This window comes from Epinephelus lanceolatus, chromosome 14, assembly GCF_041903045.1.
Source record: "Epinephelus lanceolatus isolate andai-2023 chromosome 14, ASM4190304v1, whole genome shotgun sequence".
Lineage (NCBI taxonomy): Eukaryota > Metazoa > Chordata > Actinopteri > Perciformes > Serranidae > Epinephelus > Epinephelus lanceolatus.
This window is the reverse complement of record NC_135747.1, coordinates 40,464,665-40,478,905: the sequence shown is the minus strand read 5'-3', so window position 1 is coordinate 40,478,905 and position 14,241 is coordinate 40,464,665. Positions and strand designations below refer to the sequence as shown.

Here is a 14,241-nt window from a genome sequence, read left to right as displayed (position 1 = left end):
AACTGAGGAGGGATCCCTCCTCCAGGGCAGATTAATAATATACAGATGTCATAAGCACAGAGGTGACAAAAATAAAGCAGGATTTATACTTATGTGTCAAATCGACAACGTATCTACGGCGTAGGTTCTGCATAGATGTGTACCCTACGCTGAAGTCTACACTGCAGCCTGACGTGCACCTCCAAAGAAATGTTACTGCACCTGCAGCCTGTCAGGACAACACAGACTTCTTGTTTATTTTTGCAAGCTTGTGTGGGATTTATCTCATGTTCATATGAGTAGAGAAAAACTCTGCTAGCCACTAGGCTAATTTATGCGATGTAAAATGTCACCGGCTTATGCTAATGACGTTGGGAGGAATATGTTTAGTATAAGAGAGTTGTTTTGTCGGTGAACCTTGTGATTATGAAGGGAGCCGAATTTTGTTACGTTACCTTTGTTAAATGTTGCTGTTGTTCCTGGCTTAATATGAGTAGAGGGAAACTCCACTAGCTGCTAAGCTAGCTTATGCAATGTAAAATGCTATAGGCTTGTGCTAATGGTGTTAGCGTGTTGTATTTGTGGGGAAAATGTGTCCAGCCAAAGACAAGTGTTTTGCTTGTGACTCTTGCAGTTATTATGACGTCAGTTTGTGTACTTGTGTTTGAAATTGTTGCTATCAAGCCACTTTCAGTGTGTGTTTTCAGTCAGTCAAACACACACTGTAGCATGCATGTAGGCTCTGCGTAGAGCCTCAACAATGGTAAGGTTACACCTTGGATAAACAGAATGACAGCATAAATTAGTGCAGACTTATACACAGAACATGTATCCGGGAAGCTGTCCAACAACTCCCAGACGAACCACACAACCTCCTCTCTACCTTAAAGATGACAGAAAGAAGAGAGACTACACATACACACAAGTAACACAACAATACCATACACACAGAGGGAGAAGAAGTGCAGCTAAGTCTGTGGGCCAGAGGAGCCTATATACTGTGTATACGTAGTATTTTCCATGAATTGTTTCCCTTAATTATGTGGTTTCAAATGCCTGTACCGTCAGGAGGGTCCAACATAAGCTCAACCAAAGCCTTCCCCCGTCCTCCCCCGTCTCTTCCACGCACACTCCCCTCCTCTCCTTCCTCTCGCCGTGTGCCTTCTGTTCTGCATACAGTGCAGCCTGTGAGGCCTGCTCCAGTCATTTATCCCCTGACTTTATGCTGCACCGGTGGGATGGGGGCTGAGGAGACCATATGTTGCTGGCATAAGGTACACCAGAGGTAATTGGCTACTGGGAGAGAGGTCAACTGGTGAGAGATTCCTGAAATGACAGGCGATAAGCAAGGCTGCTGCCTACAGGAAGTTCCCCATTACGCTATATCTGCAAGGCATCAAACCACAATTAAAACTGTGTCCACCAAGTGCTTGACTGAGATATCACCATGTTTACAAGACAGAAAACAGGACCCTGTGTCTTGATTTTAATTTAAGCTTTCCCTAAAAGCACAGGTCATACAACTTGTTGAGCCTCTGTGGCAGGTTGAGCAGGAACATCACTGTGTATATTTCCATTTATCTGCATCATGTGTCAACTTGATCATTTATTATCTATGAGTCATTCAGTGACGTACAATGCATTTCCCGCCAAGCAGCCAAACACCAAGGTGTTCCTGCCTTCTACTAAAAAATGTTGCTTAACTTGATACAAGTGGGTGTGATGTAAAACCCAGTTACGTAACCTGTAACGTCTTTAAACCGAAATTAAGTTTATAACCCTCTGTTTCTCTTTTTTAGGAACACTTGAACTCTGTAGGTTTTTTAAAATCATATGTCAAACACAAAAAGTTTTAGTTGACGTTTAACATGTAGTTCACATGATAGACTTTGGAGACAGAGGTAGTGGTGTGCTCGAGGACTGTTTCTATCATGTGAAAACACAGGTGCTCTTGAAAAGGGTCAGAACATGGGAAGAAAAAATGAACTTCAGCGTGGAGCCGGAACAAATGCACCTGAATTAAGTTAAACAGCCTTTATATTAAAAAAAAAAAAAACATGGCCGCTTACATTAAAACACTGACTGGTTTCGTACCTGACGTCTTCATAAACAGAGTGAAAGGACAAAATAGATTTGTTGAGGTGTGTGTGACAGGACATGTGGCCCCATCTGCTGGACAAAATAATATTTGACACTTTAACAAGAGTCCATTCAGCAGTTTTATACTTCACTGTTTATTATTATTATTATTATACAAATGCATTTTTGTAAGTAAGTAGAGCTCATTTCTGGAGCTCATTTAAAACACTGAGGTTATTACTGTGAATGTGAATCTGGCTGTCACAGCAAAACGTGGTTTGTATGACAAAATGTGCAAAGCCATTCAAACAGCATCCCCAAGTTGACACAAGAAGAAATGCCATTGGAGATTTTGATTAATAGGATCTCAAATCATCACCACTTTAAAATGAAAATGGCAGAATCAGTTATTTTTCTTTTAAACTGTTTTTAATGTCCTTTATATTGAATTGTCTTGTCTGTTTTATGCCCATTATGTCTATTTTCATGTGAAGCACTCAGTGCATATAATGCCCTTACTGTAAAGCACTTAGTGCTGCATTTCTTGAATGAACAGTGCTATATAAATAAAGTGTATTATTATTATTATTATTATTATTATTATTATTATTATTATTATTATTATTAATTAGAAGCTGGCTGTTAGGGATGCACAATACTGGATGTTTTATTGATATCCAGTATTCCGATTTAGAGTATTCCACTTTATTTAGCTACTTAACTTTAGTGATCATCAAGTTTCTTCTGTAGTGGAATTAATGTCATATTATGCATGCATACTCTTATTGTTATGGCCCACCAGCAGATGGAGACATGAAATACAATAGTTTTCTTTTTTTATATTTTGTTTTTATTGGCATCCAGAGGGTTTATGAAAAATACTGTTACAAATACTTAACTACATAACTGTTTTGGCAGTTTTATATATATTATATCTGACAAAAAAGAAAAGAAAAAAGCGCTTAAAGGAAATAAATAATTATACAAGCCCAAAAACAAACAAGCAGATTAAAAAAAAGCGTACAGACATTATACATTTCAGAAAAACAAAAGAAAACACAACATTTAAGTCACATTCCACTGGATTCCTGAATGAAGGACTTCACTATTGTTTTAGTCCAGAAGTCCCATTTCAATCAGTTAGGTCCCAAATAAAGTGAAAATAAATAAATCAACTGATTAAATGGGATAACAGTGGCTATGTGAAAATGTACACTTTTACTTGTCACTTGTTATTTTGTTTACAAACATAGGAAATCATAATAAAAGTTCCTTCCCCTGTGGCCATATTTCACAGGCAGTAAATGCTGGTACCAAAATGAAACTATGTACACTACTGAACACACAGGAGGAGTGGCAGTATTAAAAATATGCACAGAAGTCTCACACAGATTCTGGGTTTTGGGGTTTAATAAAGTCATGCTACCATGACCATATATTGGTAAATTTCTCTTGTTGTATTCTGAGGGAATATCTCACTTTCTCCAGTGTATATATTTGATGGACTATGTCGAGCCAAACTTCAAATGAGGGAGTGTGAGGCTTCAGCCACTTACGAGTTATGGCTTTCTTACATGCAGCCAGCACAGTTGTCAAGAGGGTCCTACCTTTGGAGTTTATCTCTTCTGGACTATTGCACTGATATAAAACCTCAAATCTGAAAGGGATATTGGTTCTGAACACTCTCTCTAAGATCTGATGGATATTCTTCCAGTAAGAAGAATATCCATTTGCGACCTGGCATTGCCTGCAACAATCCAAGTTGATAGCTCTGTGTTGTTTCTGTTGGGGAGTAATGAAAAACCGAACCAAACTCTTCCAACAGAACTCCCTCCAAATAAGGGAACATGTAGTTTTATACTGATGACATGCCGATATTATCGTGCATCCCTGTTGATTATAAATACCAGAAGTAAGAAATAAGATTAAAAAAAAGTCAGTGAATATATTTTTTAATCTCTTTAATTCTTTGACAGATTATTAGATAATTAATGCATTTGCACCAGTCTTGTAGAGGTGTTACTGTGGCAACACTGCCTTTAATATGAAGAGACAGAAGGTGAAGCTGAAAATGGGCCGAAACTCAGGAGGTGACAGTCTGAGTGTGTGTGTGTGTGTGTGTGAGTGATAATGAAGCAAACAGGGAAGTTATTTTAACTAAGGTGTGAAGCTGTGCTGTTAGTCATCAACACACACAGAGTGTGAGAGTGAGAAGCGTTCTGCCCACAGAGACTGACAAAGGTCCGACTGCTGACTTCCCACCTGAGCACACTCTTCTCAATGATTCACAGATCTGAGGTCTCATTTAGAAACACTGCTACGCACAAAACGAGGCCTGAATAGGGCGCACGCCACGTCCAACGCAGAAGTCATGATATATAAAAACAGACTTTATGGAAGAAACTTTGACTCATGTTTACGAACATTTTGGAGACAGGAATTTTGCGATGCAGATGGTGAGTTGGAAGCCTGATTTTAGTAACTGTCAAATATTTTTTGGCGTCAGGAGCAGTGACCTCCTGTAGTCCTGTCGCCATGAGGTTGCCAAGTGGCAGAGCCAGGCCAACTGCTTCTTTATGCTCAGCCAGGGGTGTTCAAACATTTTTGAAGGGGGGCCAGATTAGATCATGTGACAATACCTCGGGGCCCACTGTTTCCAGCATCATATGGGTTATTAACAAACACATACGCAAATAAGACAAATGCAACGGTTTTATCTTTTGGTGAAAAGGCAGCGGCCCTCACTGTTGACTTAATGCCTCTTTGCTGTGACCATGTCTGTTACCGAGCAGGAAATATCTGCTCTTAGGCAACTGTTCGTTTGCTCGTTTACCATCTATTTAGCTGCCTGTGTAGTTTCTACTTGTTACATGTCTACAAACTGTGTGACAGTCCTGCTATTATGAGGTGAACGGAAAAAACAATACTGAGTGGCAGGCCACATATTGTGTATTTTGTTCAAGCCACAGGTCTTTTAAAATTGGTCCACAGGCCACGACTAGCCTTCGGGCTGGACTTTGCCAAGCTAACTGCCTTTAGCTTAATTTTCATTGTACAGACATGACAAGCGTCTAAATCTCAAACACAGCAAGAAAGTGAATATTTCTCAACATGTCAAACTACAGTACAGGCCAAAAGTTTGGACACACCTTCTCATTCAATGCATTTTCTTTATTTTCATGACTATTTACATTGTAGATTCTCACTGAAGGCATCAAAACTATGAATGAACACATGTGGAGTTATGTACTTAACAAAAAAAGGTGAAATAACTGAAAACATGTTTTATATTCTAGTTTCTTCAAAATAGCCACCCTTTGCTCTGATTACTGCTTTGCACACTCTTGGCATTCTCTCGATGAGCTTCAAGAGGTAGTCACCTGAAATGGTTTCCACTTCACAAGTGTGCCTTATCAGGGTTAATTAGTGGAATTTCTTGCTTTATCAATGGGGTTGGGACCATCAGTTGTGTTGTGCAGAAGTCAGGTTAATACACAGCCGACAGCCCTATTGGACAACTGTTAAAATTCATATTATGGCAAGAACCAATCAGCTAACTAAAGAAAAACGAGTGGCCATCATTACTTTAAGAAATGGAGGTCAGTCAGTCCGGAAAATTGCAAAAACTTTAAATGTGTCCCCAAGTGGAGTCGCAAAAACCATCAAGCGCTACAAGGAAACTGGCACACATGAGGACCGACCCAGGAAAGGAAGACCAAGAGTCACCTCTGCTTCTGAGGATAAGTTCATCCGAGTCACCAGCCTCAGAAATCGCAAGTTAACAGCAGCTCAGATCAGAGACCAGATGAATGCCACACAGAGTTCTAGCAGCAGACCCATCTCTAGAACAACTGTTAAGAGGAGACTGCGCCAATCAGGCCTTCATGGTCAAATAGCTGCTAGGAAACCACTGCTAAGGAGAGGCAAGAAGCAGAAGAGATTTGTTTGGGCCAAGAAACACAAGGAATGGACATTAGACCAGTGGAAATCTGTGCTTTGGTCTGATGAGTCCAAATTTGAGATCTTTGGTTCCAACCGCCGTGTCTTTGTGAGACGCAGAAAAGGTGAACGGATGGATTCCACATGCCTGGTTCCCACTGTGAAGCATGGAGGAGGAGGTGTGATGGTGTGGGGGTGTTTTGCTGGTGACACTGTTGGGGATTTATTCAAAATTGAAGGCACACTGAACCAGCATGGCTACCACAGCATCCTGCAGCGACATGCCATCCCATCCGGTTTGCGTTTAGTTGGACGATCATTTATTTTTCAACAGGACAATGACCCCAAACACACCTCCAGGCTGTGTAAGGGCTATTTGACCAAGAAGGAGAGTGATGGAGTGCTGCGGCAGATGACCTGGCCTCCACAGTCACCGGACCTGAACCCAATCCAGATGGTTTGGGGTGAGCTGGACGGCAGAGTGAAGGCAAAGGGGCCAACAAGTGCTAAACACCTCTGGGAACTCCTTCAAGACTGTTGGAAAACCATTTCAGGTGACTACCTCTTGAAGCTCATGGAGAGAATGCCAAGAGTGTGCAAAGCAGTAATCAGAGCAAAGGGTGGCTATTTTGAAGAAACTAGAATATAAAACATGTTTTCAGTTATTTCACCTTTTTTTGTTAAGCACATAACTCCACATGTGTTCATTCATAGTTTTGATGCCTTCAGTGAGAATCTACAATGTAAATAGTCATGAAAATAAAGAAAACGCATTGAATGAGAAGGTGTGTCCAAACTTTTGGCCTGTACTGTATTTCTCTAACTTCCTGAGACCCTGTGTCTCCATATGAGGACATCACATTTTGAGTCTACTTGACCTCGCACTTCATTCTACTAACTTAGACCTGTTGTCCTTGTTCATGCAATGCATGTAAAAACAAGATGGCAGCCATCTCTGCCAAGCCATTCTGCAGCCGATCCCAACAGAAGTGGACAAGGTCCAAAACCTGATCACATTTAAGAGTTGAAACTTGTTTATTTTACTGTTGTCCCCTTTGTGGACACTGGGAGTTAATTATTGTTGACAATGTTTAGTTTTTTTAAATTAATCAGCTGTCAACAAGCTGCAATCAGTTTGTGGTTCAGTCAATGTGAAGTATCGTCCGGTGTGCAGAGGATTGTGGGTCAGAATAGCCAGAAAAGCATGCTGGCTTTCATACGACCAATAAATACGACCACATGTAGTGGAACATCCTGCTATTTTTGCATACTGCATTTCACATGCTATGTTTTGGGACATACTAAATCATTTTCTGCTATACTATAGTATGGTAGTATGGGAGCGCATAGAAAGTCTTCATGCACAAAGCCAGCTCCATAAAATAATACGTTTCCCAAGTTTGGTGTGGAGAAACTTGACTGGCCTGCACAGAGCCTCGACCTCAACCCTATCCAGCAGCTTCAGGATGAACACACACAGTGAGCCCGGCCGTATCACCAAACATCAGTGCTGAACCTCTCCTGAAACCCCTGCAGCATGGCTCTGGGATAAAAAGTCAAACTATCACATGACTGAAGTGTTTGTCCACAAACTTCTGGCCACGCCATGTAAACACGAGGACGATGACTGCCACTTCGTAACAGTGTGAACAGTGAAGCCGTGTGGCTGCTGAGAGAACTTCACCTCTGAATGAAACTTCACTGAGTTCAAATCAGAGAAAAAACTTTATTGAGACAAAAATATTAAAAAACACTGATTATAAAAGAAGAGAGAGAAAGACAGAAAGATCCTCCACCTCAACAGACACACACTCATACACACTCTCACTCACACACACGCGTACACAAAGTGTAGTGAATCAGTTCAACCATCTGTCCATAGAGCCCCCTCTCTTCTTCAGGCTGCAGGTATCCCATGATGCATTGCGTAATGTCACCAGCCAAACATGTACTCCATCGCTTTGGAAACAAAACTGTCGTCCTTCCTGGGTGTCTGTCTGTCTGCTACCACCTGGAGACAGACACACAGATTAATCTCTATGGTCAATCAAATGCACAGTGAAGACGTCAGGTAAGTGAATCTCGAGATTAGAGGTCACCTGGTAGTCGCTGCCGGAGTTCCTGTAAGCGGCGCTGAGCGGCCTGATGGCGGAGCGAGGAGTGGAGGGGAGGACGGAGGAGGAGAAGGAGGTGGAGAGGGGAGAAGAGACAGCGGCACAGCTGTCCATCACGCTCTGAGAAAGAGAGAGAAGAGGATTCAAACTGTGCTCAGTGTCACCTGATGAGACGTTGAGTAAAGACGGCTACTGACCTTGTCTATGCAGGGTTTGACTCCCACCATGATGGCGTCACCAAACACTTTGCCATCTTTCGACAGAGCTTTCCTGGCCTGAAGTCTGGACTGATACTGAAGGTGCATCCAGTTACCAGGAGACGCCATCTGTCAGTAAAACATCAATACACCCATTAGTACTCCACACAGGCTCCAGCACTTATAACAGGACTCTGAATGGTCACAGCAGGGGCGCTATAGACAATACACACTGGGGATGCACCAATCTGTCTTTTGTCTTTTACCATCTTTTTCAAAACACACATTAAACATGGCTTAATAGAGACAATTTCAAACACAAGTAAACAAATTAGCCTCCTCATAACTGACAACATTCACAGACAAAACACTTCTCTCTTGCTGGAAATATTTTCCCCACAAATACATCATGCTAACATTATTAGCACAAGCCTATGGCATTTTACATTGTATAAAATAGCCTAGCAGCTAACAGAGTTTTCCTCTACTCATATGAAGCCAGGATAAATCACCCACAAAACTTCTGATAAGCGCTTATGATTTGATGTATGTAATGATATATCGATTATATATAATTATAATTATTTAGGAAGTATGCACATGCCAGTATGTATCACTTAGATTTTGAATTAGTAATATACGGGACATATTTCATGTAACATTTTTATGAAGATATTTTTAAACAATAGCCGAAACTTTTCCATAACATTCTGGTTAATTCCAAACTATTTCTAGGCCTCAAATTTCCTTTGCTTTGACCTTGGGAACCCCGTGTTTAGGCTGCTTTCACACCCAACCTGTTTGTTGGTTTAGCGCAGTGCATTTGGGCTGCTGTCAATCAAACCCTGGGGCAAACAATTGAACCGAAACCACCTGTAAAGATGGTTTTCCGTCCGCTGTCAAGCCGACTCTGGTGCTGTTTGTTTGTGGTGTAAACAGACTTTTTAATAGCAGAAGTGTGATTTCAGCATCATTTCACAAGCTGAACTACTAATAAATCCTGTTCAGGAAGCGATCTTATAATTAATTCATATAAGGTCATGCATACAGCCTGTTTATGCAAATCATCTGGTAACCATGGTAAAATTTATGCACATCAGCGCAGGTTCTTCCCTGGTTAAAAAGCTGTTAAAGTGATGTGCTTGTATCTGACTCCACATACTTTGTCAGTCCATTAGGTTCATTAAAAAGTGACAGTGATCTCACAGTAATAACCCCAGAATCATTACTGTTCCCATCTCCAGTCATTATTCTTAACGTGCAGTCGATCTGCAGTCTAATAATAATAATGCTGCTCATAGTCAGTTCTCTGTGAGCTCTGTGACATAAATTAACATAGATATACACATCGGAGGTGTCAAAGCGCTGCAGGAACTTCTGTCAGTCACCAGAGTTTGATTTCCCCTTGAAGGTCCTGATGATACAGGATGACATTTGCCAAAACTGTGCAATCATCGTGTCACGCATTACAAGATCTTTCACCAGGAGGAATCTCCAATGAATGTGTCAAGTGGTGCATGAGTTGAACCACAGCTCAGGATTGAGGTGGCGCTTACGAGAAAATATCAAAGTCAAAAAGTGACATCATTAGATGCTTCTCAGCCCTTCACCTGTGTGTGGATCTTTTTTCCTCACAAACCAAAAGCAACCTGATAAATGTTACACAGCTCCTCCAGGGGTTATTTTAGGTTTTTATTTTAGGTTTTTATTTTAGTCGCTAAAAGTTTGTTGTTAGTAAAATATGATGGCAGTGCTCGTTTCTAGCATCACACTCCACTGAACAGAACTTTGTGTGTGTCTCACCGTGTGTTTGAGGATGTTTCCATACTGAGCGAACTGCAGCAGGATGTAGGAGGCTGACGCTGGAGGAAAACTGACAAACACAAACACAGACAGTTCATGCGTCAGTATTCACAGTATATTAAACAGTGGAGCAGTGTCAGTTGTATATTTAGGAGGATAAATACCCAAACACAGTGACCCAGGTCTGATCCAGCTGGTCGTCAGATGACAGAGTCTCTCCCTGACTGTAGAAGGGATCCACCTGAGCTGGAGACAGGCACAGCTGCTGCACACCTGGAGACAGAGACAAGTACAAGGACACAAGGGAGAGAAGTGAATGCAGGCAGGGTGATTACTGAGGGTTTTTGTTGTCCAGCAGAAAATCAAATATAGCAGACGTATGCATAAGAGGGCAGCAAAGAACGTGTCAGATATTCTGAATCATGAGAAACCCACTTCCTCTCAGCGCTCACCCAAACAAATGTCCTGCTTTATTGATCACCTGAATGTACCTGGATCTTGAATTAAGTGTCTTGAGCAGTGCCGAAACTCAGCTTCAGGAAATAGCAAGTATCGCCGCATAACGATGGAGTAAAATGAAAATAATGCAATGTAATAAGCCACATAATTTTTATCAGGGCTGCATGATGTGCAAACAATCATACTGTGAGTACTGTGACAGGTATTACTGTTGCAATACGAGTCATGATTTTAGTGGTAATGGCAACTTTTGCATTTAATTTTCACATAAAAAAAAATCTAAAAATGGTGATGATGTGATTTTTGCTGAAGTCTGTATCAAACAAGCATGTTTCATTATGTCTGGAATATGATTTGTAGGCTGGGGTGTCTCTGTCCCTGCTCACAAAGATTTTTAATTGTTTCAAAAACCTACTTTATATTTTTACAGTCATGTTATAGTTCTGTGTCCTGAGCTGCAAACATTTAAACCTCTGTAGCTCCAGTGCTGTGTGCACAAAGTTAACGTACAGCCCTGATATTTATTTTATATGTTTGTTTCATTTCCATGTTGTGCAGCTGTATATTTCCATTTTATTTTGATCACAGTCTGTTTTTATAAAAGTGCTCGTGACATGTCAAATGTGGCTTTGACTTGCAGCTGAACATGTCGCCCATCTTGTAGAAAATACTGACTTTTGTCCACATGGCCCAGCCCTAGTATCACTGTTGTTACAGAGTCAGAGTAAGTGTTACCAGTAGTGGGGACAATGTCAGTGTGTACCTGGAGTTGAGGCCCCTCGTGCCGACAGAGGAGAATGCATAACTGGAAAAGACTGAAGAGACACACAGAGACATGTTGTTTAAAACAAAATCCAGACTGCGATCACATTTTATCATCATAACTGATTCTGTTTTCAGACAGCAGCTGGGTACTAACCTGCCTATGTGTGTTGAGTGGCGTGGCCACATTGATCAGGTCGTCATGGATACTGCGAACAGGGGGGGCTCCGCTCTTATCTTTCGGGGTGGGGACGACAGGCTGCGGGGCCGAGCCTCCACCTCCTCCTAAAGTACAGGACGTAACACACTGATAAACCCACAGAGTAAACATCAATCAGCTGCAGACAGGCAGTCCTCCTGCTGGTGTACCTGTGCTCTCGATGATGGGCGAGGTCAGGCTGAAGGGGCGTGGCTGTGGGCTTGCCGGAGCTGGCAGGTCCCCCATCAGAAAGCCGGGCAGGAACTGGGCTCCAGGGGTCGGCTTGGGAGAGGTGGGAGAGCCCAGGGTCATTGGTTCAGTTCCCACTGAGAGACAGGGACAGGTTGAGACAAGCGGTCACCATAAACTCTTAACCCCATATGAGCCAGTTCACAGCCTCGGGTCCTCTCAGGTGTTTCTGGCTGTTCCAAAGTCTAAAATCTAAAGGTGGCTGTGCTTCTGACGTCAGAGCTTCTCAGCTTTGAAACAGCCTGCCTGAGGAGATAAGACTCACAGAATCACTGACCTCTTTTAAATCACTTTTTAAAACCCAGTTTTATAGACTTCCTCCAGGGGAGGTGCACTGTTTTTTTGCCTGCTCATTATTTACCTCACAATTAATAATAACATTTTAAATTTTGGTTTACATTGTACAGATTCAACAGAAACATTCGTCTACCATCTTTAATGAATTGGGAAATATCTGCAACTTGAAAAAAGGGTTATTTTTTGTTTTTGTGTGCATTTTCCCATCATATGTAACTGCTGTTGAATGACCTGCTGTTTTTTTGTAAGATCTTCTACAATATATTATATGAAAAAAAACAGATGCTTGGCTCTGTGAGTTGAATGCAATGATTATACATGAAAATAGTAATAATACTAACTTTATTTGTGGAGCTCTTTTTGGGCTGAAAGCACAAAGTCCTTTCCAAGGTGAAGAAAATACAAACCAAAGGTGACACTAATAAAACATAGGCATATATAACATGTGCACTTAAACACATATATACCCGTAAGCATGCAGACATTAACACATGGCTGCAAATACACACACTCATAAACAAAATAAGTCTATCAACTGTCAGGAAAGGCCGTTCTGTAAAAGTAAGTTTTGAGACAAGATTTAGAGACGTGAACAGAGTCAGCTGATCTGATGCTCAGTGAGAGGCTGATCCTAAGCCGAGGAGTAGGAACTGAAAAGGCTCGACCATCCTTCGTCTTAAACCTCGACTCTGGAATAGTTGGAAGACCCAGACCAGCAGACCTGAGGGGCCTGTCTGGACGGTATGGTGTGAGAAACTCCAGTGCCAGATCATCGAGAGCCCTTTGTGTTATTTAAAACACTTTAAAATGGATTCTGAAAGAGACTGGGAGCCAACGCAGGGAGGCCAAAATAGGTGTGATGTGTGAGGATAGTTGTGTTTTGGTCAAAAGTATAGCTGCTGAATTTTGAACATGTGGAGCTGAATCAGCTGATGTATAGCTCGGTTGTTAAGGCAGGTGAACGAGGCATTAAAATAAGTGCTACTGAAGGACAGAAGTGACCTACATTTAGAGATATTCCTCAGCTGGTAAAACAAGACTGCACAACATTCTTCGCATTGCTCCACCGTCAAATTACTACAGTTCTGGGTCCACTTCCAGACCAGCATGTTTAGTACAAGTTCATATTAAACTACTGAGTCTGAACCAGACATGTCAGAGACCACTTCAGTCCTGTTTGATGAGGTCTGTGTGTTTCAAATCACTTATTATCACAATGCACAGCGACTTCAGAGAAGCAGCCGTTGGCAATTAACTTCTTGGATCTGAGGCTCAAAACAAAGCTCATTAAATATGTATGAAAAGAAATTAAAGTAAAAATGAGAATCTAAAACATAAATCAGTGCAGAGGATAAAATATGGATAAATATATACAATATATAGTAACTACAAATGGAATAAACAGTGATGGAAACAGGGGTGTGGTTAATATTTATGTGTAATGAGAAGTAGTAAATATATAGATACAGAGATGTAAACAGGAAATTAAAGTATATAAAGGCAAATGACAATACAATGATCCAAAACAACTGTGTGGTGACTTAAATTACAGCAGCAGTAACATACATGAAATCTGTGCTCTCATTATTTTGCTATCAGTCTGTGTGAGCATGATAAACACTTTGACACATTTATAACCCACTGATTGACTCTAATAAACGAGCTAACAGGTGTGTGTGAGCAAACAGATGATTAATAAACATGTTAATAACGGCAGAACACATAAATAAGCGGACACGAATAGACAGAGACCTTATAAAACCTTTTCTTTACCTTGTAAGTCCATCTCCGTTTCGTTACTTTCTGGCCGCGAGTTTCAAAAGTAGGAAATGACGCCAGGCAGGAGGAATGGTCGGCTAGCTAACGCAGCTAGCAAAGCTAACTGGTTTGTCTCTATAACTTACTGTCTTCAAGTTTACTCGAGTGAAGCTAAAAGCTAAGTTGTGGCATCTGTTTAGTTAAAGTTTAATGGTTTATATTTGGGTTTCTCAGTCCGCTGCAGTTTGTTTCTGGAGCTCAGAGCTGCTGGTGACTGGAGCCTGAAAGCACTGCAGCTAACTGAGCTAATTGAGTTCACTTCCGGCGCAGTTACACTGCGTTAGTATGAAGATGCGTTCAGGGAGGTGTGTTTTACACGTGATTTATAAAATCAGATTTAAACTGC

At 41.3% G+C, this 14,241-nt stretch overlaps 1 protein-coding gene across 2 annotated transcripts; it reads right to left on the bottom strand.

Moving 5' to 3' along the window:
• Positions 1–7,703: 7,703 nt before the first annotated feature.
• On the bottom strand, positions 7,704–14,154 carry nup35 (nucleoporin 35). Of its 2 annotated transcripts, none has more exons than XM_033617111.2 (9): positions 13,851–14,154; positions 11,702–11,857; positions 11,490–11,617; positions 11,334–11,385; positions 10,276–10,384; positions 10,112–10,181; positions 8,309–8,437; positions 8,097–8,231; positions 7,704–8,008 (listed from the first exon to the last, which is right to left on the bottom strand). In XM_033617111.2, exons 1-9 carry the CDS (start codon positions 13,861–13,863, stop codon positions 7,931–7,933), a joined length of 870 nt encoding a protein of 289 aa, XP_033473002.1. In that variant the 5' UTR covers positions 13,864–14,154; the 3' UTR covers positions 7,704–7,930. The 2 variants fall into 2 exon arrangements, with proteins under 2 accessions (XP_033473002.1, XP_033473003.1); XM_033617112.2 differs by having other exon boundaries at positions 11,490–11,614.
• Positions 14,155–14,241: the final 87 nt, after the last annotated feature.